Raw genomic sequence first — 27,944 nt, 5'->3', positions numbered from 1 at the left:
TCCCACTGTGGTCGACTCCTTGTGTCTCTTCTTGCAGGGAAGCCGTATGGTGCCGACGATTTCCTGCCGGTGCTCATGTATGTCCTCGCGCACTGTGATCTGACCGAGCTGCTGGTGGATGTGGAATACATGATGGAGCTGATGGACCCCAGCCTGCAGCTGGGAGAAGGTATGCCTTGGCCTAAAATTGATGCCCAGTACCTAAAACAGTTTTAAACAGATCCCCAGAAGTAGCAGTACGATATATAGTGAAGGCAGCTGTAGATGGGTAAAGTGCCCTAAAAATGGGCACACAAGAAGAAACAGGAGCCAAATGGGACTCTTAAGGATCCGTTATGTCAGTTTATTTTTAAAATGCACAGTTACTTCTCATTGATTAAAGCAGGAACATTTCCTTATCAAGTTGATTGTGCCAGTGGCGTAGTGAGGGGGGGAGGGGGGGTCCATCCCCCATCCTAGGCACAGTCTTGGTAGGGGCTCCAGAACCCGTCCTCCTCTCCACTCCCTGCCCCCTTCCCCTCCCTCGCACCTCTTTAATTTTCCTTGTGTAAGCAGCATTACAAACTTCCTCCCCCCTAACCCACGGGACTCCCACGGGGATGGAAGGCTTTGGAAGCAGGGTTCATCCATATAATATAATGGATACGTCAGCCTTAGTAAAAGAGGGGTTTATAAGTTAATTACCTGAACAGAAAACAAAAAAAAGGTTCCACTAAAGAGATTCCACATGAAAAACAGCAGCGCAAACACAAAAGAAACTGTGGAATTGATGATCCTTTTTATGGGGACGGGCGGGGATGGAGGTAATTCCTTGCAGGGGATGGATGGGGACGGAGAGGATCCAGGTGGGGACGGAGAGGATCCTGACGGGGACGGGTGGGGACAGAGAGGATCCGGGCGGGGACGGGCGGGGACGGAGAGGATCCTGGCGGGGATGGGTGGGATTTCTGTCCCCGCGCAACTCTCTAGTCGCCTCTCTCTGATGTCACTTCCAGGCTCACGCCTAGGAAATGACGTCAGAGGGATAGCCAACGCGACGCGGACAGCAAATTTGTGAGGTTGCTCATGCCTGGAAAATTTAAACAGTACAGGGTAAGGGAAGGTGGCACGGGGAGGGGGGAACGCTACTCACCCTCACTGTGCCACTACATTATGCTAATAAAGACTGGAGCACAAAGCCTACAGATTGTCTATAAATGCCATAGAAAAGTAAAGGTCGAATGCTGTCGGAGTTGGTGGCAGATACTGTGGTTTAAGCAGTATTTCTGGAGTCAGGACCAGATTTACATTAGAGAATGACAAGGGGACAAATTTTTCCCTATCTTCACAGGAACTCATTTTCCCGTCCCGTCCTTGCCAGTTCTTTTCCTGTCCCTGCCCCATTCCTGCAAAGTCCATCCTCATCTGCACAAGCCTCAAACCCTTGAAAATCATAAGTAGCAGCATTTTAGAGCTCAGATTGTGATGTCATAATGCCTCATTCCACCAATGCCTAAGCTCCGTCCTCATCTGCGCAAGCTTCAAACCCTTTAAAATCATAAGTAGCAACATTCTAGAGCTCAGATTGTGATGTCATAATGCCTCATTCCACCAATGCCTAAGCTCTGTCCTCATCTGCACAAACCTCAAACCCTTTAAAATCAAGTGTTCGAGACTTGTGCGATCAAGGCAGAGCTTAAAGGAATGGAGCAGAGACAGGGACAGCAACAAAACTCACGGGGACGGGACGGGGAAATTGAGTTCCTGCGGGGGCAAATTTGTCCCCGTGTCATTCTCTAATTTACATCTAAGCTAGATTAATTGTAGCTTAGGGTCTCATGGTACAAGTGGACTTCCGTTTCACTAAAAAAAAAAAAAAATTCAGCCCCCTCTTTTACAAAGCCCGACAGAACTGACTGGTATGATAAATGCTATGAATGGGCATCGGCGCATTTGCTGCGCAGCACTTAGTAAAAGGGGGCCTAAATGCATTTGAATGTCATAACAATGACATCAGAATTATTGTTTTTATTATTGACCATTAACTTTTTCATTGAATCGAGGGGCCGTCTTGTACGTCTCAGCTTAGGGTTCACAGTGCCCGTACTTCCACTGTCTGGGATGGCGGATATCTCACGAGCTCTGTCTTGGTCGGCAGGTTCTTATTACTTAACCACCACCTACGGGGCCCTGGAACATATCAAGAACTACGACAGGATAACTGTGACCCGGCAGCTAAGCGTGGAGGTGCAGGATTCGATTCATCGTTGGGAGAGACGGAGAACACTCAACAGGGCCCGAGTGTCTCGCTCCTCAGTGCAGGTGAGGCGGCATGTTCACCTCGTGTCGGACAAGAGCCCAACACCTACCCCGGGTACTCGGTGTGCTAGAAGCTTAATCCACAGCTGTTTCATTTTGCACTTCTTCCCGTCATCGTTTACAACAGGGGTGTCAAAGTCCCTCCTCGAGGGCCACAATCCAGTCAGGTTTTCAGGATTTCCCCAGTGAATACGCATGAGATATATTAGCATACGATGAAAGCAGCGTATGCAAATAGATCTCATGCATATTCATTGGGGAAATCCTGAAAACCCGACTGGATTGCGGCCCTCGAGGAGGGACTTTGACACCCCTGGTTTACAAGTTTCAAGTTTTTATTAAAATTTTGATTTCTGTTGCTTATCAAACTTCTAAGCGAGTTTACAGATAAAATATATAGGGGAATAAAAATCAAAACGTCAGTAACAATACAAATCTTATAAAAAAAAAAAAGAGAAGATAAAACGACTTTTAAACCAGTGGTTCCCAAACCTGTCCTGGGGGACCCCCAGCCAGTCAGGTTTTCAAGATATCCCTAATGAATATGCATGAGAGAGATTTGCATACCTGTCACTTCCATTATATGCAAATCTCTCTCATGTATATTCATTAGGGATATCTTGAAAACCTGACTGGCTGGGAGTCCCCCAGGACAGGTTTGGGAACCACTGTTGTAAACAAATGGCGTAACAGATAAAGACATATTAGATTACACCAGGGGTGGGCAACTCCAGTCCACGAGGACCGGAATCCAGTCGGGTTTTCAGGATTTCCCCAATGAATATGCATCGAAAGCAGTGCATGCAAATAGATCTCATGCATATTCATTGGGGGAAATCCTGAAAACCCCGACTGGATTCCGGCCCTCGAGGACCGGAGTTGCCCACCCCTGGACTAGACCAACACGAAACGATAGGTGGATGGGGAGGAAATACAATTGAGATAGGATCGAAAAACAATTAGGGAAAGAGCGAAAGGAAGGGAAATGCTGCAAATTGTTTCTTTTGGAAGATTGACGGGAGGAAACCATTTTAAGGATTAAATATTGAAAGCATCTTTAACCCTTTCAGGACCATAAGGATCGTAGGCCAATTTTTGTGGTTTTGATGACATTTTTATGGTAAAAAGGGCTTGCAGATGCCAAAAAATTGATTTTTTTTGTGAAATATCATTATTTTTATTTAAAAAAATTACACTTCTGGCTTATGGACAGTGTGGCAAGTGAATCTTCTCGTCAATCTGGCAACGAGGCTAATGAATGAATGTCGGAACCAGTTTGTTGACATAAAGGCAGTATCATATGGAATCCGTACATATCAAATTTAGAACTGTAGACTATCCCAATCAATAGGATTTTAAAGTTATGGGACAAATATGTCCCTTGGTCCTGAAAGGGTTAAATAAACGGCTCTTAAGAAGACCTTTGAAGCGGTCTAGATTTTTTTTCTTCTCTCACGAGAGCAGGAAGAGTGTTCCAAAGCTGAGGAGCAACAACTGAAAAGATGCCTTGACGTTTGGTGCCAGTTACCTCAGCAAACTTACTATCGGTCTTATTTGTACCAGAATTATTCTTCGTGTGAGGTTCGTCAGAAAAAGGAAATTCGCCCCAACAAGCGCGTCGGCATGTTGAATGTCCCCGTCTCTTGCAATCTCACTCTTGCCTGTGCTTACACCCTGGGAGCAGTGGCGTAGCGAGGGTAGGAGGCCCCTGGGGCAGTGGCATCCCCCCCCCCATCACACGTGCGCCCACCCTTCCCCCTGTACCTCTTTAAATCTTTGCCAGTGCGAGCAGCTTCTCCGGCCTGCTGCTCGCCCCGGCGTTGGCTTTTCCTCTTGATTTCACTTCCTGGCCCTGCGACCAGAAAGTGATTTTAAGAGGGGAGCCAGGCCGGAAAAATTGCTCGCGCTGGCGAAGATTTAAAGAGGTACGGGGCTGGGGAGGGAGGGCATGAGCGTGTTGTGGGGGGCAGAGATGGCTCCTGGGGCGCTGCGCCCTCTGCCTCTCCCCTTACTATGCTACTGCCTGGGAGACTCAAGTGTCAAGTCACATTTCACTGTGATATCAAGTGCTTTCCAACTTTCTCCTCTACATTTTGTGGCACTTATATTATTCCTAGTGCCCGAGAACCCGTCTAAGCCTCCAACACATCAGGCACAGGTCAGAATCTCCAACTTGTTGCTAAAACGTCTTAGAGAACGGGAGAAGGTCTTTGTGAAAAGAAAAGAGTTGCCCTACTGGGTCAGACCAAAGGTCCATCTAAGCCAGGGGTCTCAAAGTCCCTCCTTGAGGGCCGCAATCCAGTCGGTTTTTCAGGATTTCCCCAATGAATATGCATGAGATCTATTTGCATGCACTGCTTTCAATGCATATTCATTGGGGACATCCTGAAAACCCGACTGGATTGCGGCCCTCAAGGAGGGACTTTGAGATCCCTGATCTAAGCCAGTATCTGGTTTCCAGTAGTTTTGTTTATTTACAGCTTCTGTGCCACTAACTAATGACTTAGATAGTGGCCAATACAGTGGCACTGTGTCCAAAATCCATAACCACCTCAGCTGTCCAGAAGCACTCTCTGTTGGCTCTGGGATTATCTTCTCCTTTCTAAGCGGTAAAGTCCTCTACTGAGGAAAGATCTTGGATCTGCCTTCTTTTACCAATCGCAGGAGATTTAGCTGAAAAGGCCAGAGTGTCTTGCAACTCATTCCCCGTTGCTGTTCTTCTTTTTAACTGTGAGGTATTAGTGGCATATAAGATTATATGCTATGCTAAGCAGTGTTATGTCATTTGCTTTTCTTGTGACATTTCTTGCATCTTTCTAATTGGCATGGCATCAAGTTCGAATGCTTTACCATCCCTGTCCATTGCTTCACAGTGTGGGAGAGTGTGGCGCTGCAGTTAAAGCTACAGCCTCAGCACCCTGAGGTTGTGGGTTCAAACCCATTCTGCTCATTGTGACCCTGTGCAAATCACTTAATACTCCCATTGCCCAGATAGATTGTGAGCCCACCAGGGAATAAATTCATGTAAACCAATCTGATCTTCCCTGAGAGAACAGTATAGAAAATTGAATAAATAAATAGTGTGAAAAGCTTCAGCCTCTGATAACCAGAGCTGGGATTATGACATCATAATGCCTCATTCCACCAATGCCTAAGAGCCAACCTTATCAGTGATGTCACAGTGGCTTGATTGTCCTATACTTGGCTCACTTTTACTACATTTTGATTTCTAGAGTGGTGCAGTGGTTAAAGCTACAGCACCCTGAGGATATGGGTTCAAATTAGAGAGTTGCGCGGGGACAGAAATCCCACCCGTCCCCGCCAAAGTCTCACCCGTCCCCGTGAGGAATCCCACTCATCCCCGTGAGGAATCCCTCTGTCCCCACCCGTCCCCGCGAGGAATCCCCGCCCGTCCCCGTGAGGAATCCCCTCCGTCCCCGCCCGTCCCTATAAACTTCAGAAATAGTTATTTCATTTAATTATGCTACTGAATTAAAGGCTCTGGTAGAAACCCGTTTACAAATAAGCAAAAAGACTTTATTAATTTGGAAATATTAATTGGGAAGAATTTGTAAACTTTGTAAACGGGTTTCTACCAGAGCCTCTTTTGTTTATAAATTTTTATCAACACAACTAATATACTACTTTATCCTGAAGCAAAAAAAAAAAAAATAGAATTATTTTCCTACCTTTGTTGCCTGGTTTCTGCTTTCTTCATGTTCTCATTCAGTTCCTTCCATCCACTGTCTCTCTTCCTTTTGCGTCTTCCATTTGCTTTGTTACTGTGCCTCTCCCTTTCTCCCCCCTTCCAAATTGGTCTGGCACCCATCTTCTTCCCTCTGCTCCCCCCATAGTCTGGCATCTCTGTCTTCTTCCCTGCCAGCATCTTCTCCCCACTCTCTCTTCCCCATTTCCTTTCAGCGTCCTTCTCCCCCCTCCATCTTTCCCATGTCCTTTCAGCGTCCTTCTCCACCCCCCGTCTTCCCCATGGCCTTTCAGCGTCCTTCTCCACCCCCACCCCCCGTCTTCCCCATGTCCTTTCAGCGTTCTTCTCCACCCCTTTGTCTTCCCCATGTGCTTTCAGCATCCTTCTCCCCCCCCCGTCTTCCCCATGGCCTTTCAGCGTTCTTCTCCACCCCCCCGTCTTCCCCATGGCCTTTCAGCGTCCTTCTCCACACACCCCCCCCGTCTTCCCCATGTCCTTTCTGTGTCCTTCTCCCCCTTCTGTCTTCCACAAATGCTTTCAGTGTCCTTCCCCCCCCTCCCGTCTTCCCCATGGCCTTTCAGCGTCCTTCTCCACCCCTTTGTCTTCCCCAGTGCTTTCAGCGTCCTTCTTCCTCCTCCTTCTCTCCCGCCCCGGGTGCAGCACAGCCGGCCAGGTCCCCTTACTTTTGTGGCGCTTCCCCGACCAACCGACAACAGCCCCGGTCTGACAAACCTCCCTGCCCTTAACCGCAAATCTAAATTTCCTTCTTACAGCTGCTGTAAGAAGGTAATTTAGATTCGCGGTTAAGGGCAGGGAGGTTTGTCGGACCAAGGCTGTTGTCGGTCGGTCGGGGAAGCGCCACAAAAGTAAGGGGACCTGGCCGGCTGTGCTGCACCCGGGGTGGGGCGGGGCGGACCGCCCCCCTCCCTTGGTAGCCACTCGAGCCGCGAGGCTACTCCTCCTTACCTACCCTGCCTGCAGCACAGAGCCGAACGGAAGTCTTCCCGACGTCAGCGCTGACGTCGGAGGGAGGGAGGGCTTTGTTTAAGCCCTCCCTCCCCTCCGACGTCAGCGCTGACGTCGGGAAGACTTCCATTCGGCTCTGTGCTGCAAGCAGAGCAGGTAGGGAGAAAAGCCGCACGACTTAGTACATCCAGCCCCGCAGGAACCCCGCGACCCTCGGAGGCGTCCCCACGGGATCCCCGCGACCCTAGGGGGCGTCCCCATGGGATTCCCGCGACCCTAGGGGGCGTGACCCGAAGGGGGAACCCGCGGGTCCCGCGGGATTCCCGTCGTCCCCGTTCCCGTGCAGCTCTCTAGTTCAAATCCACACTGCTGCTTGTGAACCGGGGCTAGTCAATCCCCCCAGTTGCCCAAAGTACATTAGATAGATTGTGAGCCCACTGTGACAGACAGGGAAAAATGCTTGATCACCTGAATAAATCCTTGTAAACCGTTCTGAGCTACTCTGGGAGAACACTATAAAAAATTAAATAAATAAGAAGCACATCCTGCTTTTTTTTTATGCCTATATGCAACTGTGGCCTCCTCTTTCCTTGCAGGATTTCATCACCATATCCTTGGAAGAGCCTGAGAGCATGAGTCGGACACTGGCCACACGGCCCGACACCAGCACCGAGCTCCTCTGTCAACAGTGCGCAGAGAAGTTTGAGATCCGAGCCCCTGGGCGCTACGGCCTCTTTGTTCTTGTGGACGAGAAGTGTCTGCGGCTGGCCGCTGATGCTTTCCCTCATCAAATCAAGTCCTGCCTGCTGAAGAGCGAGCAGAAGAAAGACTTCCATTTTCTCTACAAAGACATGAACAATGCCGAAACTGCGGCCCTGCCCCTCATAAAGGAGCCACGTTTTCTATAAGCTTTGGGGACGAGGCAGACGTGAGCGTTTGGTTATGCAAAGGACTCGGAAAAGACACCTAGAGTATCTTCTCAGCAAGAGACCTCGTGTCCACATAGAAATCCGTAACGGACGCTGCCTCTACACTGGGATTTTAGGAACAGAATTCTTCATTTTGTAGTTCCTGGTTGCAAATTGAATGTTCTCAGTGTCTTTTGCCTCTAGAGTTGAAATGCAAAGGCAGGTAGATATCTGTGCACAACCAAACTTATGAGTTTGGGGTGTGAGTTAGGGTTACCATATTTGAAGAAGTAGAAACACGGATGCATGACCCCGCCCCTTTCTGCCTCTAGCCCCGCCCTGTTCCACCTCTAGCCCTGCCACATCTCCTTTTTATTTATGAACTCCGGCCGCGTCTGGATGCCCTCCAGCATGCGTGGATGCATGTGACGTCATCTGCGCATGCATATTTAGGGTTCTCCAGATGCGTCCGGAGCTCGTGGTTTTCAAAAACCCAGACAAAGTGTCAGGTTTTGGAAGGTCCATCTGAGTCCTCTAATGAGACATGCCCATGTTTTCCCGGACGTCTGGTAACCTTAGTATGAGTAAGTGGTAGAAAATGATACGGGGACAAATTTTTTCCCCATCCCTGCAGGAACTCAATTTCTCCATCCCATCCCCATAAGTTTTGCCACTCTGCTCTGTCCCTGTATTTCCCTGTAAGCTCTGCCTTAACCACACAAGCCTCGAACACTTATGCTTTTAAAGTGTTTGAGGCTTATGCAGATGAGGACGGAGCTTAAGCATTGGTGGAATGAGGCATTATGACATCACAATCTGAGCTCTAGAATGTTGCTACTTATGCTTTTAAAGGGTTTGAGGCTTGTGCAGATGAGGACGGAGCTTAGGCATTGGTGGAATGAGGCATTATGACATCACAATCTGAGCTCTAGAATGTTGCTACTTAGGATTTTAAAGGGTTTGAGGCTTGTGCAGATGAGGACGGAGCTTAGGCATTGGTGGAATGAGGCATTATGACATCACAATCTGAGCTCTAGAATGTTGCTACTTAGGATTTTAAAGGGTTTGAGGCTTGTGCAGATGAGGACGGAGCTTAGGCATTGGTGGAATGAGGCATTATGACATCACAATCTGAGCTCTAGAATGTTGCTACTTAGGATTTTAAAGGGTTTGAGGCTTGTGCAGATGAGGACGGAGCTTAGGCATTGGTGGAATGAGGCATTATGACATCACAATCTGAGCTCTAGAATGTTGCTACTTAGGATTTTAAAGGGTTTGAGGCTTGTGCAGATGAGGACGGAGCTTAGGCATTGGTGGAATGAGGCATTATGACATCACAATCTGAGCTCTAGAATGTTGCTACTTAGGATTTTAAAGGGTTTGAGGCTTGTGCAGATGAGGATGGAGCTTAGGCATTGGTGGAATGAGGCATTATGACATCACAATCTGAGCTCTAGAATGTTGCTACTTAGGATTTTAAAGGGTTTGAGGCTTGTGCAGATGAGGACAGAGCTTGCAGGAATGGGGCAGGGACAGGACAAGAGCTCGTGGGGATGGGAAAATAAGAATAATCTTACCGAGTCAGACAACTGGTTCATCAAGCCCAGTAGCCCGTTCTCACGGTGGCCAATCCAGATCACTAGAAACTGACCAAAACCCAAGGAGTAGCAATATTCCATTCTACAAATCCAGGGCAAGCAGTGGCTTTGTCAATAGCAGACTATGGAATTTTACTCCAGGAACTTGTCCAAACCTTTCTTAAAACCAGCTACGCTATCCGCTCTTACCACATTGAGTTCCAGAGCTTAACTATTCTCTGAGTAAAAAAAAAATTCCTCCTATCAGTTTTAAAAGTATTTCCCTGTAACTTCATCGAGTGTCCCCCCTAGTCTTTGTAATTTTTTTTTTAATCATTTTCATAATACATTCAAGTATAGACTTGTACAGATAGCAATATAAGACCAAATCAAACACATAATTCAGTACATAAATAACGAAGATAATTTTTTTACTTAATCGCTTCTAGTCCCCAATAGAAGAGATCCAAAAAGTAGAAAGCAGAAAAAAAGGGAAGGAAAATAAACAGCTAAAGAGAGCAGGCTGATCAGGTTGGTATTCGATTGAATTAATCACCTCTTATACACTTTAAATTAGGGCATTAAGTTTTAACTTTATCCTTCTCTAATCACGACAATGAAAGGAAAGTCGTTAACTGAAAAGGTTCAAAAAAAGACATATTTCTGTAAAGAATAATGAACCACACATTTACATGGGTAACGTAAGAAAAAGGTTGCCCCCAGTCTTTGTAATTTTTGATGAAGTGAAAAATCGATCCACTTGTACCCGTTCTACTCCACTCAGGATTTTGTAGATTTTAATCCTATATCCCCTCAGCCGTCTCTTTTCCAAGCTGAAGAGCCCTAACTATTTTAGTCTTTCCTCATACAAGAAGAGTTCCATCCCCTTTATCATCTTGGTTGCTCTTCTTTGAACCTTTTCTAGCGCCACTATATCTTCCTTGAGATAAGGAGACCAGAATTGAACGCAATACTCCAGGTGAGGTCGCACCATGGAGCGATACAGGGGCATTATGACATTCTTAGTCTTGTTAACCATCCCTTTTTTAAAAATTCCTAGCATCCTGTTTGCTTTTTTGGCTGCTGCCACACATTGGGCGGAAGATTTAATCGTATTGTCTACGATGACACCTAGATCCTTTTCTTGTGCGCTAACTCCCAAGGTGGACCCTAGCATCGAGTAACTGTGATTCAGGTCATTATTCCCAATGTGCATCACTTTGCATTTGTCCACATTAAATTTCATCTGCCATTTGGATGCCTAGTCTTCCAATTTCCTAAGGTCTGCCTTCAGTTTTTCACAATCCGCATGCATTTTAACAACTTTGAACAGTTTAGTGTCATTTGCAAATTTAATCACCTCACTCATCGTTCCAATTTCCAAATCATTTATAAATAAGTTAAATAGCACTGGTCCTAGTACAGACCCCTGTGGCACTCCACTGTTTACTCTCCTCCTTTGAGAAAAATTACCATTTTACCCTACCCTCTGTTTTCTATCCGATAATCAATTCCTAATCCACAACTGAACTTTGCCACTTATCCCATGACAATTTAATTTTCTCAGGAGCCTCATCATGAGGAACTTTATCGAAAGCTTTCTGAAAATCTAGATGCATTATATCAACTGGCTCACCATTATCCACATGTTTATTTACACCTTCAAAGAAGTCAGGCAAGATCTCCCTCGGCTAAATCCATGCTGACTCCATCTCATTAAATCATGTTTGTTTACATGTTCCACAATTTTAGTTTTTATAATTGTTTCTACCATTTTGACTGGCTTTTATCAGTCTGTAATTTCCCGGATCTCTGCTGGAGCCCTTTTTAAAAATCGGCCTGCCAGGATAGACAGGGGAAAATGTTTGAGGACCTGAATGTACACTTAAGTTATAAGTGGTATATAAATGCTATAAATAAAATAATAGAATTGCTGAAGTACAGAAGGACGACTCTCAAACCTTTTACTCTGTAAAAAAATTAATAGAATTAAAAACCAATACTTGCAAGGCAGGGCCATGGATTTGGTATGCCGACTCTGACTCCATCTCCTAAGAAAGGTTTGGACAAGTTCCTGGAGGAAAAGTACATAGTCTGTTATTGAGAAAGACACGAGGGAAGCCGCTGCTTGCCCTGGATCGGTAGCATGGAATGTTGCTACTCCTTGGAGTTCCGGAATCTTTTGTTACTCTTTGGGATTCCAGAATCTTGCTATTCTTTAGGATTCTGATTGGAATGTTGCTACTCTTTGGGTACTAGGGACCTGGATTGGCCACCGTGAGAACGGACTACTGGGCTTGATAGACCATTGGTCTTGACCCAGTAAGGCTATTCTTATGTTCTTATGATTTTAGGCTTTAAAGTTTTCATTCTGGATCGAAAGTACTGGAAAATATAACTTATATTTACCAGTACTTTTTTTTCATAGTTTATTTAAAATTTTATTACACACCTATCATAATTCTAGGCAAGAATAATAAAAATAGGGGGTACAAAAAATTTTTTAAAACAAAAACATATTCAACCCGAATACATAGACCGTGAACAGACCAGATTGATTGAACGAGGGAAGAAGGAGGAACGAAAGGAATGGGGAGACAAATATTTCCTTAGAAAGAAGAAGCAGAAGATAGGAGGGACAAAGAGAGAGAAAAAAGAATGCCATAGATGGCGAACAGCACATGAAGGAAGGGAACTAAGGGCTAGATTCACTAAGCAAACCGATTGTGTACTGATCGGTTTGCGACCCCATTTCCCTCCGACCCGATTCACTAACCTCTGACCCGATCATCCTCTGATCTGCGTATGCAAATGAGGGGGAACGGCATTGAAATGTAGGCAGGCAGCGTTTCACTAACAAAAACCCTGCAACACTGACTGGGCTGGCCGAACACAAACAAGTGACTGCTGGGGCCCAGTTCACTGCTTTCCGACTGCCGTCTCCTGCTCTCTACCTGCTGCCTACCCCAACTTTCCAGCTCGCTGCCCCCGACTCTCCTGCTCTGTGCCGCGATTTTCTCCTGCTGGCCTGCTCTGCCCCGAATCTCCTCTCCTCCTCCCTGCCCCTGACTGTGCTAATTTGCTCCTGCCAGCTATTTGTTCCTCCTGCTCTCTGCCCTGGCTTTCCCCCGCAGTGTGAGCCTGTGGTTTTAACCTGCGGGTTTAACCCTTTCAGGACCATAAGGATCGTAGGCCAATTTTTGTGGTTTTGACAACATTTTTATGGTAAAAAGGGCTTGCAGATGCCAAAAAATTGATTTTTTTTGTGAAATATCATTTTTTTTTTTTTTTTAAAAATCAAACTTCTGGCTTATGGACAGTGTGGCAAGTGAATCTTCTCGTCAATCTGGCAACGACGCTAATGAATGAATGTCAGAACCAGTTTGTTTACATAAAGGCAGTATCATATGGAATCCGTACATATCAAATTTAGAACTGTAGACTATCCCAATCAAAATTTATAGGATTTTAAAGTTATGGGACAAATATGTCCCTTGGTCCTGAAAGGGTTACAGCGGATTAAAACCACGGGCTCGCTGGACTAAAGTTTTTTAAAAAGTTGCTGCTCTTCGACACATGCGCTGACCATCTACACTTCCCCCTCCCCATTCGTGGTTTCCCTACTCGCGATTTCACATAATTGCGATTTTTTTTGGGGGGGGGGAGGAGGAAAAAAACCCCCATATTTTTGTCTCCCCCCCGGCATCCCGGTCTTCCCTGGCTGTGTTGTGCAGGATAGCTGGGTGAGTCATTTGGGCTTTGTGTTCCATTTTGTGCAGGCCTCGTTGTTTGGGACAGTCGCTCCGCTGTAGACACAGAGGCATCGGCGGCACGGGGAACGAGGGAGCAATTGTTTTCTGGCCGTTTGAGTTCGGTTATCGGGCGTTCGCCTGTCCGTGGTAGTAGGCAGGAGCTAAATTCCGGCCTGTGGGATAGTGCGCTTTGCCGGTTGGAAGTGCTGGTTTTCAGGGCAGGAGCGATCTTCCTACGCTCCTGGCCCTGTGCAGATAGCCATTAGGAAATGGCTGTGGGGAGTTCCCGTAGTCTCTTGAGAGACTACGGGAACTCCTCACAGCCATTTCCTAATGGCTATCTGCCCGGGGCAGGAGTGTAGGAAGATTGCTCCTGCCCCGAAAACCAGCTAGACCACCAGGTAAGGCCGAGATGCCGGGGAAAAGCAGAAGGGAGGCAGGGGTGGGTCAGAGCCGGATATTCACGATTTTTCACCATTCGCAGTCCAGGGAGAAGTGTACAGATGGAGAGCACATGCGTCGGGATCGCTACAGAGCGATCCGGGCACTCGGATTTGCATGAGGGCGATTCGTGAATCAGCCCCCTCCGGACACGGATAGGATCGGATCCGTGCCCTTAGTGTTCAAAAACATCTTTAAACAGAAGACAAAGCTATCTAAGTATAAAATGATGAATTTACCATATATTAAAATGTGGTGATTTTTTGTTTGTTTTTTTTTAATTCTGAAACTGGAGTTGAAGTCAGTTCATTTATAATCAACTCCAACCCCAATTCCACCCAAAATTGGTTCCGACTTTACTAGTCTGACTCCAGAACCCTGGTGCAAAGCTGAATTCATTTGCAAACAATTTAAAGAGCACTTTTTCAAAACTCACTCAGTCCATTTTTTTTTTTTTTGTCAGTTGGGGGCCTGGGTTCCGCCCTCAACTGTAGTACCTTGAATGCCAAACCTCCCCTGGCATGAGGAAGTTGGCGCACTGATGCCAGCACTCCCTGCACATGCTCAGTTCACACTCAAATTGAGTACGCATGAGGATTGGTGACTAGAAAGCACGCTGCTCACTTCTTATCGGGTGGGGGTGGGGTTGAGTTTGAGCCATGGAGCTCTTCGGCTGGCACTGTTTGGGCATCCCTGAGGGGGTGGGGGGTAAGTTTGAGCCATGGAGCTCTTCGGCTGGCACTGTTTGGGTATCCCTGCTAGCAAATGTAAAAATTTTTAACGGTGGGGATGGGGATATCAGATTTTCCATTTGGAAAATCTGGACCCTCCCCCTGCTGCCTGCCCTCATCAGGTAGGCCATCTGCGCATGCGCAGATGCAACACTATGACATCATGCAAGTGACGTCATCACGTGGCATCCGCAGATGCCCTCCTGCCCGACGTGATGGGCAGGAAAGCTTTTCAAAACCAGGACAAAGTGCCGGGTTTTGCAAAGCCCGTCCAGACCCCTGGATGTGTCTTCAAAAGGAGGACATGTCCGGTGACCCTACTTGTACATGGCGTAAGTGTAGGCACCTAACTGATGAAGCAACCAGGAAGTGACCTCAGAGGGAGAGCCAAGGCCAACGCAAGCAGATGCTGCTTGCACTGGCGAAGGTTTATAGGCACGGGGGGGGGGGGGGAAGGACCAGGGGGCAGAGAGGAGAAGAGTCGGTCTGCCCCTCCCTTACTATGCCACTGTCTTTCATAGACTTATTCCAGAGCATTTAAGGGATCTTCGCGCTCACTCCCACCTATCATGTCTGTGGATATCCATTTGATCTGGATTTTGTTGCCGCCTCACTTTTAATAAAGTGGTTTTATTTTGGGCTCTTGCTTTCGTCCTGTTTATTTCTGCCTCTTCCACTTTTTGTATTTTGCAAATTTGATGGAACAGAGTCAATTATTTCTATCCTGTGATTTTGTACTGTAAATAAAAATGCATAGAAACTGGAATTTGTTTTCTAGCCAAATGTACCCAAGCCATTTTGTAATGTTTTATAATTATTGTGTAAAGCTTTCAGGACCTCCTCAATACATGGAAGGTTTTTCTGCAAATCATCTGTACAGTTAGTTCTGACTCCCAAGGATCCTATTAGTAGTACTAGGATCTGATGTGATATGCCATGTTTTTTTTATATATAAAACATATTTACTAATACTGTGTTTTCTTTTTGTTTTTAAATAAAATCATGTTTTTAAAAAATGTGTTCTGCATTTTCTAACTGTGCCCTTTTTGTCTATATTGCACAGCTCTGCTCGTAGAGACTCTCTTGTAGATAACAAGTAAATGTGTGGGGGTGGGGGAGAGATGGCTCCACTCCACTTTTATAGCCTAGACAATTAAGAGTAATCAGATCGTTCTTCCATAAACACCACTTCACCTTACTGGTATGAATGCTAGTGGTGTCTCCGCTAGACTACTGCAAATACGCAGGGATAAACACCACTCTCATCAACAAACTACAGCTAATTCAAATTACAGCAACAAGACTGATATTCAAGCTAAGGAAATTTGAATCCATCACACCGTACTACTGCAGCCTTCACTGGCTACCTGTCAATGCACGTATTATCTTCAAGCTGTCATGTATATTGCTTCACATCCTATATGCAACATCTGCTGAACCTCTCATAGATCTCTTCATCGATGCTTGAGCAACCTCGGCCAGAAATCTCAAGCAGCCCCTTCTAATTCTTCCCTCTCCAAAAGGAGTGAAATACAAGCGTCTATTTAACTCGCTGTTCACCTATATTGGTACAAAGATCTGGAACAATCATCAAAGCCGAGACCACCTACTTTTGATTTCGGAGGCTGCTAAAACCTCATCTCCTTGAGGAAATGTACTCCATAGACAATTAACATTAAGCATGACACAAGTCAGACCTACTCTTCTGCCTTCACTTGTTTCTAACGGACCTGTAAAATGTAGGCCCTGTCCTGTGTGTCTGTTCTTCTCTTTAGCTTCCTTATAATATCCTACTCCCAAGTAGTTCAATAATCTCCACTCTGTGTGTTGCTTGTTCTACATTTTTATTTATTTTATTTAGGTTTTATCCCGTTTCCCCCCAAAAGCTCAGAACGTGTTACACAAAGTCCATCCTTGAGGGCCGCAATCCAGTCGGGTTTTCAGGATTTCCCCCATGAATATGCATGAGATCTATGTGCATGCACTGCTTTCAATGCATATTCATGGGGGAAATCCTGAAAACCCGACTGGATTGCGGCCCTCAAGGAGGGACTTTGAGATCCCTGTGTTACAGATTAAGCCAGGGGTTTCCAATCTGCGGCCCCGTGAAGTATTTTGTGCGTCCCTGGTCAAGGGCGATGCAGTGTTTTCCTCTGCTGCCCTCAGGTGTTTACCGTCTTGCCAGCTCCCTCCCTTGTCTTGCTGCAGCATTTGTGCAGCCCCAGAAAATTTTTCAGCCAATGCGGCCCAGGGAAGCCAAAAGGTTGGACATCCCTGGGTTAAGCACACATAATATACAGTTAACAGGTTACGATTTGCACTGGATTTACCATACTTTCAGTACAAGTTTGCAATAGGTTTTATTAGAACATGACATCTATGTTATTATTTTTTATATACTGTTTTTTGTTATGTCATGGACCGCCTGTATTTACATCCTGTAAAAACATATGATCATGAGGTCTGTGTTTGTATATCCTATTAATAAAATGCTAATAAAACTGATTGAACTAAAAAAAAAAAAGAACATGACGCCTACTAGGGGTCTAATACTAATATACAGTTTAAGCAGGGATCTCAAAGTCCCTCCTTGAGAGCCGCAATCCAGTCGGGTTTTCAGGATTTCCCCAATGAATATGCATGAGATCTATGTGCATGCACTGCTTTCAATGCAAATTCATTGGGGAAATCCTGAAAACCCGACTGGATTGCGGCCCTCAAGGAGGGACTTTGAGATCCCTGGTTTACAGGTTACAATTTGCTATAGTTACCTCTTCACCTAACTCCCCTGCCCATGGCCGATGAATTACAAAATGTATATTGGTACCCGATCCCAGTATGTGTCACATTAAGAAAACTTGTATTGAAAAAGCCTGCCCTGTAACTATAGCAAATTTAACCTGTACACTTTCTAAGTGTGTCAGATTAGGATAAAACTTGCATTAGAAAACTTAAACTATAAGGATAACTATATTTACTATGTAGTCCTAAACACATTGTAAGTCACCTTGAACCTCTGAAATTACAGATTAGGTTAGATTAGATCTTCCAAACCACATGTAGATCTTGGATTAGGGTAACACATGCATTCAAGCTGAGCAGATTTTTTTCTATACCTGATAGATCCTGATGAATAGTTATTCTTAATGTTTGCATTCTGGGAGTGGAAAAGCTCTATCATAGTGACCCAAGGCACTTTGTTCATAAAACCATCAGGCCTTGTAGGGTGGTGCCTGATGAAAATCTCCTACCACAGCTAAACATAGAAGCATGATGGCATATAAAGGCCAATTGGCCCATCCAGTCTGCCCATCTGCAGTAACCATTATCTTTTCCTCAGATCCTACATGCCTATCCCCTGCTCTCTTGAATTCAGACACAGTCTCTGTCTCCACCACCTCTTCCAGAAGACTGTTCCATTCATCTACCACCCTACTGGCAAAGAACTAAGGGCCAGATTCTCAAAAATTAAGGTTGCCTTTAACGCAGATGCTAAACCGGTTCCACCCAGTTTAATGTGCATGTATATTAGCCGCAGATTATCAAAACAGCTTACCGTGGTCTTTTCCGAGTTTTCTAGCAGTTTCCGATACTGCCATGCAAATGTAGTACAACAAGGTCATTAATGTTAAAGTGAGCACTCCGAGCAATTCTCTGTCATTGCCGAGTGATTCCCTAACCTCGTTGTGCCACATTTGCGGCCAAAATTTGCTGACTGGTCTGAGCTGTCAAAGCCTTACTTTCTGATCAGCGCCCCGCCCCCCCCCCCTTCCCTGCAAATTAAAAAATACAAACCCCAAATTGAAGATTAGCAGTAGAGATACCCACTCTCTCCCGCCATCTCACACATTCCCGATTCTACCAGGAGGTTGGGAGAGTCGAGTGAAAAAACACCCCTAAACACCCGAAGGAGGGAAGGGAGAGATGCTGGGCAGAGTGGGGGGTTCTTGTGCCCACCCAATTTGGGTTCAGGTGCACCCCAAAATTGATATTTGACTACGCTCCTGGTCAAGACCCACAGTTTGAGAAGCCCTGTTCTAGGAATGTCTTGCTGCATCTCTTTCTTTGTGACACTAGAGGGAGCCCTTTACTTATTCTACAGATCCACAGCTTCCATCCTTAAATCATTATGGAAGGACCAAAGAAGGAAACCAATATTGTTTTCATCATGTGGCACGGCACTTACTCCTCACCATCTGAGATGAGGCCTTTGCAGTGCTGTTGTTGGCGAAACCTTTTCTCCAGTCCTGGTGTTCAAATATCTGGGTATTAATACCAGTAAATTAAAGTAACATCTGTTTCCCTGCCTGCATTCCATGGCTATAGGAATTAAAGTGGTTTATAAAATGACCTCTTACACGGTGAATTTATCAAATTGTAGGACAGCTGTAGGCATCGGAATGGCGTGGGCCACTGGGACCAAGGCCCTAACAAGATTTTACCCAGCACAGCAAATGCTTGGGGGACAGAGATTGGTCTGCTTGGCCCTTTCCATCATAAATATGTTCCCCTGCCCTGATCTGTTGTTTTATCATTAGACCAAGTGGAAATTAATGGAGCCTAGCAAATGGGTCATGTGAGGCCTTGTCATGTGCCTGCTAAAGCTGAGGGATTGAGTTTCTTGCTGACCTGTGGTTATGCTAAGATGAACCTGTGAAGGGCGAATTGGATTTAGTTAGGGTGCTAGATTCAGCTAGAGAATGACAAGGGGGAAAAAATTTGTCCCTGTTTCCGCCCCATCCCTGCAAACTATCTGATCCCTCGAATAGTTATGATTTTATATTGAACTTATTTTATTAAAGTATAAAAAGAAACAATATGCTATAGAATTGTCATTTTATAAACACAAATAATACAGAGCAAGGATCAACAAAACCCGTCTCCCCTCCACTATCGAGAAAACTGAATAAGCCAGATTATTACAGAATGCTACACAGAAAAATAACACTAACAGAATGCCGCAGTCACAAATGACATGAATAGTGTTAGGAGAGTGCAACTACCCCCAGAGTGAGCCCTAAGCCAGCTGGAAGCTAAAGCAGCATAGCTTGGGCTTTGCAGTCCCCAGTTATGTCTAACACCAGCTCTATAAGGATACATATTTCAAATCTAATATATTCTAATCACAAAATAGAAAATAATTTTTTCTACCTTTTGTCTGGTCATTTTGTTCTTCACGCCACATTGCTCTCAGACTCTGGTTTCTGTTTCCATCTGTCTACTCTTACCTCACTTGCCAGGGTTTCCTGACCATTTGACAGGTCTTCTTTCTCCATGCTCACCATTCATTTTCCATCTCTGTGTATGTTTTATTCCCCCCATGTTCAACAAGCATCTCCTTTCTCTGTCTCTTATACTTACCTTTCTAATATTTTCCCTGTGCCCAGCTCCCTGCCTTCATCTTTAGAGAATGACACAGGGAAAAAATCTGTCCCCTTCCCCATGAGCTCGGTCCCCATCTCCACCCCGTCCCTGCAAACCATCTGATCCCATTCGTACAAGCCTCAAATAGTTTTATACTGAACTTATTTTATTAAAGTATAAAAAGAAACACTATTCTGTACAATTATCATTTTATAAATCAAATTTCTGGCTGCCAAACTAGAGGAAGAGATCTTCAGCTGGCAGAGCTTTGGTTATAAATGTTTATCAACACAATTACAATACTACTTTATCCTAAAACAAAAAGAAAAGAAATATAATTTTTTTTTCTACCTTTGTTGTCTGGTTTCTGCTTTCCTCATCTTCTCATCATTCTATTCCTTCCATCCACTGTCTGCCTTCTCTCTGCCTCTTCCAAATGGCATCTGCTCTGTTTCTATGCCTCTACCAGAAACTGACTGCCTCTCTCTTCCATCTCTCCTTCCCCCCATTGGTCTGGCACCCATCTTCTTCCCTCCACTCCCCCCATAGTCTGGCATCTGTCTTCTTTCCTTCCATCTATCCTTCCCTCCTCCAGGTGGTTTTTCACATCTTTCTCCTTTCCTCCCCTCAGATCTGGTATCTGTCTCCCCAATGCAGCTTGTGCTCTTTTTTTCTTTATCCCCTCCTTCCATCCAGTATGTGCTCCCCTCTCTCTCCTCCCCACTTCCCTTCAGCGTCTGTTCCACTCGCTCCCCTCTCCACTTTCCTTCAACGTCTTTTCACCTCTCTCCTGCCCACTAACATGCAAGTCTGCTCCTCCCTCCCTTCCCCCTCTCTCCACTTCCTTCCAGCATGTTCCCCTCTCCTACCCACTTCCATGCGCGTGTTGCCTCACTTATTACCCTTTGCGATTGCGCAATCCAGCAACCCCCTCCCGATTCCCACTGTCCAGGCATCTCCCTCCCTCCTTCCCCTCACCTTCACTGGTGATTTTACTTTTTCTGTCTCTGAGTGGCCCTGGCCTTTTCTTAAGTCACGTGCAGCTGCCCTAATCTAATCTAATCTTCCATTTGTGAGTTGCACATACCTAAACAGGCTCAACGCGACAGATCAAAGAGGAAGGGGAAAGTAGAAGGGGAGGGGGCTTAGAAAAGCAAGAGGAGGGACCTAAAAGTGGGGGGTGCTATATAGAAATGAAAACGCTGTCCATCGGCCCTTGATCCTGTAGGGATGCTATTGAATACCTCTTTGCAAGCAAATGTATCTCATGTATTTTAAATAGGTATAGGCTGAGCACACTGATCTTAATAAGCAAAACACAGTAGGATCCTCACAAAACACCGAATAGGTAACCACAAATTAGAAGTGGCTGAGTAGTGAAACAAGTCTTTAGAGGCATTCTGTTATTAAACTTTCCATCTCCAATGACTGGGGCTGGCAGAGGGAAGAGAAGGGTCCATGAATTTGCAGCTGTTAAGAGTCAGAGAAAAGCAGGAGTCATATCTGGCTGTCCCTGAGCTGATCAGAGGCTATTTCATGCGCAAGAGCAGTCCATTTCCCTTGAAGCAAAAAAGCAGCGCAATATTTATTTAGCTTCAAGTGTCAGTGAATTTCCCAGGGTCAAATGCCAACTGTGTTCGCCTCCTATTTCTGAAAGCACTCCAAAAGCTTGAGAACTGAACAAATTAAATGATCTAATGTCCCCATTAACCCAGCTCCAATCCAAATACAGCCACTGAAGAGTTGTGAGGGAACACATCTAGAAGCTGACTCCACAGTGCACACATGATAAGCCTCAATTTGTATTGAACCCAAACTAAAAATGAAGCTAATGCTATCTTATGTAACTGCCGCTGAAAAACAAACAAACCCAAACACCCTTCCCTGTCAGTAATTCCTCAAAGAAACACAAATCTGTTTTCTTGATTTATTCATAGCAGCAATTTTATTTAATTGGTGTCCAGTTTCCTCAGAATCTTATACAGATGTTGCAGAACTGGACTCTGGAACGGAACAGAGGCACTGTTGCTTTCGTTTGACCCACCGATTCTGCTGGCTCTTTCCACCTAATGCGGCATCCTCACCACAGCTGTGAGACGGTATAAATCAACATTAGTCTAAATTGGTGAGATGGGTCTTTAAAGATTTACAGTTTAATCACGTACGGCTACCGATAGCCGAACCAAGTAACGTCCTACTGTAAGCCGAGCAAAATTTGGAAAGACAAAAATAATTTCTAGTTCTTTAAGGCTGATCAGAGCAAAATAATTAGAATGTGTTTCAAGTGAAGGTTCAGGTTCTTATGAAAGATGTTATATGCAGGTTGGATAAGTTTACCCACCTTGGCTGTAAAGGGAAGGGATTGAGACTCGTATACCACCTTATTCTAGTTTAGTGGTTTATCTACAGGCACTTCAAACATTTTCCATCTGCCCCAATGGGCTCACAGTCTATCTAATGTACCTGGGGCAGTGGAGGATTAAGTTTCTTGCCGAGGGTCACAAGGAGCAGTGCGGGGTTTGAACCCACATCCTCAGGGGGCGGAGGCTGTAGCTCTAACCACTCTGCTACACTCTTCTCAGATACAATATCAGAAGTGAGACAAGTATAGAACAATGAAGCCAATGTGACATCACTGATGAGGTTGGCTCTTATTGGTGGAATGGGGCATTATGACATCAGGGAAAGGGATTGGGACTTGTAGACCACCTTTTTGTAGTTTTACAACCACACTCAAAGCAGTTTACATACAGGTACTTCAAGCATTTCCCCTATCTGTCCCAGTGGGCTCACAATCTATCTAATGTACCTGGGGCAGTGCAGGATTAAGTGACTTGCCCAAGGTCACAAGCAGTGCAGGGATTGAACACACAACCTCAGGGTGCTGAGGCAGTAGCTCTAACCACTGCGCCACACAAAGACAAAACACGCATTTTCAATAGCAGAGTTGCTGGGTGAAGCAAGTCCTGAAATGTGAAGAATGGCAAAAAAAATGAAAACAGTGGCGCAGTATCCGCTTTCAGTTCGTTATAAAAGAGAGTGTGGCATTCAAGTTCGGGTCCAGACCTCCTAGAGTCTGGGGCGCCTCAGAGATGTAGCCTTTGCCACCTCTCCAAAAGGAGGCGAAGATGCGTTTCAGTTCCAGGCCAGGCACACACTGTCCATCGCCTCTTTGATGCTGCAGCAAAGGAGAACATAAAAAAGAATTAGGTTAACGGGGCACAGTAGGGACGTGCAGTTATTTGAAACATGAACATTTCCGTACACACAAAAAAATAGCTGTAAAAAGTTCTCAGTAGCACAGGTGCAAAAGCTTAACAGTTTATATGGAGAAAAAGCCTCAGAACCCCATCAGGGAGGAAACCCTCCTCCAACTAGGGAGGGCATTTCATAGGCATAAAAACCTTCATAAATCCTACTTTTATTCATAAGTTACTATTCCAAAATTTTGAAAATATCTACTACTAGGAGTTATTTCTATAGCGCTACCAGACGTACGCAGCGCTGGACAGTCACAAAGAAGAAACAGTCCCTGTTCAAAAGAGCTTACACTCCAAGCAGACTAGACAGACAAACAAGATGTCATGGCTACAGTTAAGGGGAACGTTTAATCAGCTGGCTGGGTTGGAGGGCATAGGGGAGGAAGCCATTGTGACATCACTGATGAGGTTGGCTCTTATTGGTGGAATGAGGCATTATGACATCACAGTCTCAGCTCTGCTTCCCAAAGACTGAAATTCTTCACACTACTACTATGAATTATTTCTATAGCGCAACCAGATGCATGCAGCACTATACAGAGTCACAAAGAAGAAAACAGTCCCTGCTCAAAAGAGCTTACAAGCTAAACAGCCAAGACAAACCAACAGGATGTCATGGATACAGTTAAGGGGAACGGTTAATCGGCTGGCTGGGTTGGTGGGCAGAGGATTGAAGCCTATATCAAAAAGGTGGGTTTTCCAAAACTTATCTTTTGGCTTGTGTGGCAGTGGGAAACTGAGCCCACCAACGCTTTTGCACCTGTGCCACTGAGAACTTTTAAAAGCTGTTTTTTGTGTGTGGATGTTTGATTACTAGCTGTGTGGGGTTGTTTTTTATAGCTGGTTTATCCATTTAAACATCAATATTTCCCCTTTCATCGCATGTGGGTTTTAGCCTAAAATGTAAGGGGGGAAAACCCCATCAAATTTCAGGTTTCATCTTGTGTTCGTAACTGTGTGTACTCTTGGCAAACACCACCCCCTCCCCCAACCTTTCCCAAATGAAACTTTGAATTAAAAAAAAACTGAAAATGACACAAGCAACTAAATGTAATCTTTCCCCGGATGAGCGCTGGATTGTTCCCAGCTCTGCCCGTGGACCTATTGGAGGAATTAGGGCTAGATTCACTAAGCAAACCGATCATTTTGCGACCCAATTCACTAACCTCTGTGCCGATGTGATTCTGATCCGTGCATGCAAATGAGGGGGGAGAACGGCATGCAAATGTAGGCAAGCAGTGATTCACTAAAAAAAATGAGGGACACTGACTGGGCTGACCGATCAAAAATAAGCGACTGGTGAGGACCGGTCGCTCAGGTCCTTTCCGACTGCCCTGCCTTCTGCCGCCCTGCTCTCTGCCCCGACTCTCCTGCCCTTCCCTGCAGTGCAAGCTCGTGGTTTTAACCCGCGGGTTTAAAGCGGGTTATAACCACAGGCTCGAAAGTGAAGTTAAAAGAAAAAAAAAATTTTGCTGCTTTGGTAAGCATGTGCAGACCATCTACAGGCAAAGAAGATGGGCTGTGCATACTTCAGGATTGCTCACTAGCGATCCATGTGGTCGGAGGGAGGCGTTCCTACGATCACCCCCATTTAAATACTGACCCGTTGTGGAACAGTCGGCCTGCCACGGATCGGGCACGATCAGCAGGTTAGTGAATCTAGCCCTTATTCAGCCGTGCTGTCCAGACAGTGCCCCTGAAAACTGGACTCCCAGGACGTATCTGGTTAGCAGATCCATACAGCACAGAACTCACCATTCTCAGAGAGAGATATGCTCTAATTTTCTCTAAAGCAAAAACCTCCAAATCAATATAACCGGTACTTAAAAGAATACCAGAAAAAAATAGTAAGTAACTGGAAAGCTAACCCGTCAAATATGAGAATCCTCAGTGGGAGGTTGTGAGCTTTAAAGAGAAAATCCCCTACAGGCAGGGCTGGATTAAACGGTAGGCCCAGTAGGCATGTGCCTCGGGCCCGAAAATGTCAGGGGGCCCTGCCAGTGTGGTGCTTTAGGGCCCTGGCTTTGCTCCCCCACTGGCCGCTGTAACTTTACATCGTAGGTGTGTATCACATGTTCTTTCCTTCCTTCCCCCCTAGCGGGACCGCCTCCCCCACACCTACCTTCTCCCCAGTGTTTGTTATTTTAAATCGTCAGGCAGCGTCAACGAGATGTCGTTGGCGTGCCCCGGAAGTCTTCATTCACAGCGATTTCCTGTTTCCGCAGAGGCAGGCTGCTGCTGAATGAAGGCTTCCAGAGCAGGCTGAAGGGAGCCCAGTGTACTTGTGTTCCTAGGGGCCCTTGAAGAATTAATCCTGCCCTGCCTACAGGAGACCCACTCTATTGATCCTGATGTGAACCAGCGTCGAAATCATGAATAAATTTCATCCAGGCTAATATTCTCTTCATGTATTTAGGTTACTTTCCCCAGTTTACATCATCTGGTTTCCTTACTTAGCTCAGCCATTTGGGTCTCTCTGGCACCTCCCTCTTTTCCAAGCCAGCAAGGGGACACGGCGGACGTCTCGACATCTTTATGATTTTTGTCTACGTTGCTCGTGGTTCCTGAGGAAGGGGCAACAGTGCCCCGACACTAAGCTTGGATGAACCGAAGAAAGAGCATCCGAGACAAAACCAAATTCCTACTTCTAAAAAAAACCAAAACGCCAATCATAACAAACCTAGAAATAAACTCCATCGTATATCCACTACAACCCAACCTAAAACTGCTGGGAATAAAGAGAGACAAGGGCTGCACCGTGCAACTTCAAATCAGCAAAGCTGTCCAGAAGGCATTCGCAATCATGCGCAATTTGAGGCAAATTCGAAACTACGTCAACAATGAACAATTCAGACTCATGGTCCAGTCGCTAGTCCTGGGATTCCTGGACTCCTGTAACATCCTATACCTGTAATGCCCTGCCAACAATTACAAAAGTGCAAAATATAGCTCTCAGACTGATTTACTCGCTGAAAAAATATGATCACATTACCACCACTTTCCGAGGCTCACATTGGCTCCCAGTACAAGCACACATACAACACAAATTAGCTATCTAACCAATTGCCTAATCAGAACAACACATCCAGCCAAGAAGAACACAGGACCACTTTACCCATCCCCCAGTCAAAGGCATACAAATATATGATGGACTATTAGCCATCCGAGCCGCAAGACAAGACCACCACCTCTCCAATCTGCTGACCATGACGCCCAACTACAAAACCTTCAGGAAAGAACTGAAAACCATGCTATTCAAGAAATTTGTCAAATGATCTAACTAAACCTTCTCGACTCTTCCCCAGATCCTGATGCATATCTATGAACCTTGTAATCTTCCTGGGAATGCCCAGGCCAATTCTTTTATAAACCACCTAGAACCGAAAGACACCAATGTAATGTAAGGGAGACAATCATATTATATAAATTTTGACATGCCCACCATACCAGCAAATGGACTTCACCTGGAAGCTAAGTCTGCTTTTTGTTATAACGCTGTAATTTTTTACATGTTCTGGCTAGTAAACGGGGGGGCTTACTCATTGAACTTTGGTTGGAATTGATATATGAGAGATCCATTTATATATATATATATTTTTTTTAAATTCACTTTGGTTCACTAATTGTTCATTTAAATCACGTGGTTCACTTATACACACAAGCGTGAATCTGATGATGGTGTGTGGCTAGAATCTAGTCATCATTTCGATGCTGGTTCACATCCAGAGCAATAGAGTGGGTCGCCTGTAGGGAATTTTCTCTTTAGAGCTCACAACTTCACACTTAGGATTGACTTAAAATTTATAACCAGTTTTTGTTTTCTCAAGTTTGATGGGCTATCCTTCTGGTTACTTACAATTTTTTATGGTATTCTTTTAACTCCTTTTCTGTAAGTCAAGCCGGCAAACTATGTCCTGTGTCACTGGGGTAGGAAGGTACTAGAGTGGTTTTCAACATGGTATAAAGTCTTTTCCTGAAACCCTCAATTTCTCCCCAGTGTTTCAGTGGCTTTGCACACGTGTAAAGGCCATCAAAAGTCAAACCTGAATTAGAGGCCGACAGAATTTTGGTTTTGAATTTGACACCCACTTTTAAGAAACTCTGGTGGTCCAATGACTTCTTTGGAAGAAGGAATGAACCCTACTCGTTCCTGCCCGATGCCACTCCTCATTCAAAATGGCTTCCGGGACTTCCTGTGGCACAAGACTACCAGGGAGGTCCCAGAAGCCATATTGAATTTGGAACCAGCATAAGCAGAATCAATCTCAAAATGGCTGCCAGGACCTTCCTGGCAATCTTGTGCTGCTGGAAGTCCCAGAAGCCATTCTGAAGGAGAAGAGGTAACCACATAAGTAGAATTGCATTAAAATCAGTCCTATGTTTATGTGGCCCACCACGGCCAGTTAAATGGCGACTATCACACTTAACCGGTTATGCTTTTGCTGGCTCCATATACCTAGAAATTCAGTGCTGAAGCTTGGCTATAGCCCAGCACTGAATTTATGGGGATAACACCAGAGGCGGTCAGCAAAACACGCTGCCGCCTGAATATCAGGTCCAACATCTTTTCAAATATTTATTTCATTTTTCTATTTTTGTTACTCAAAACATCGTTGTCAAGCAGCATCAAAAACACTTAGTGTACTACACCCAATGGAATGCAATCGTCACTGTGAATGGCACAGAGAAGTATGCAGACAGCAGCTCAGCGATGGAAACAGATCCCCGAGGCAGCAGCCGTTATGAAATGAAGGCCTCTGTTGGGTGTTATCAAGTGTTTTTTATGCTACTGAATATTTTGCGTAATAGAAATAACAAAATGACATAAGAATATTTGAAAGGTGTTATCTATATAATTGTTCTATATAAGGTTTGATACTGGAGTTCCTTTTCTCCCTTCTACGGCTGCCGTGCGATTCACAGAGTGATCAGAGGTTTTCT

At 45.2% G+C, this 27,944-nt stretch overlaps 2 protein-coding genes across 6 annotated transcripts in view; one reads left to right on the top strand and one right to left on the bottom strand.

The window, feature by feature from the left end:
• Window positions 1-15,568, top strand: part of RIN3 (Ras and Rab interactor 3) — a 104,531-nt gene extending 88,963 nt beyond the window's left edge. The window contains exons 8-10 of one of the 2 annotated variants that reach the window (XM_033953045.1): window positions 38-169; window positions 2,138-2,301; window positions 15,443-15,568. In XM_033953045.1, the coding sequence (XP_033808936.1) occupies window positions 38-169; window positions 2,138-2,301; window positions 15,443-15,454 (308 nt within the window). In that variant the 3' untranslated portion in view covers window positions 15,455-15,568. Of the gene's footprint in view, window positions 1-37; window positions 170-2,137; window positions 2,302-7,566; window positions 8,663-15,442 lie in introns of those variants that run through there. The other variant, XM_033953044.1, reaches the window with a different exon arrangement.
• A 6,967-nt stretch (window positions 15,569-22,535) lies between these two features.
• Window positions 22,536-27,944, bottom strand: part of LGMN (legumain) — an 84,378-nt gene continuing 78,969 nt past the window's right edge. For all 4 annotated transcript variants that reach the window (XM_033951243.1, XM_033951242.1, XM_033951240.1 and 1 more), the window contains one exon: window positions 22,536-22,921. In XM_033951243.1, coding sequence (XP_033807134.1) covers window positions 22,879-22,921 — 43 coding nt within the window. In that variant the 3' untranslated portion in view covers window positions 22,536-22,878. The remainder of the gene's footprint in view (window positions 22,922-27,944) is intronic.

This window comes from Geotrypetes seraphini, chromosome 7 (assembly GCF_902459505.1).
Source record: "Geotrypetes seraphini chromosome 7, aGeoSer1.1, whole genome shotgun sequence".
NCBI classification, from domain to species: domain Eukaryota; kingdom Metazoa; phylum Chordata; class Amphibia; order Gymnophiona; family Dermophiidae; genus Geotrypetes; species Geotrypetes seraphini.
The sequence above is the reverse complement of the archived record's forward strand: the minus strand, read 5'-3'. Positions and strand labels throughout refer to the sequence as shown.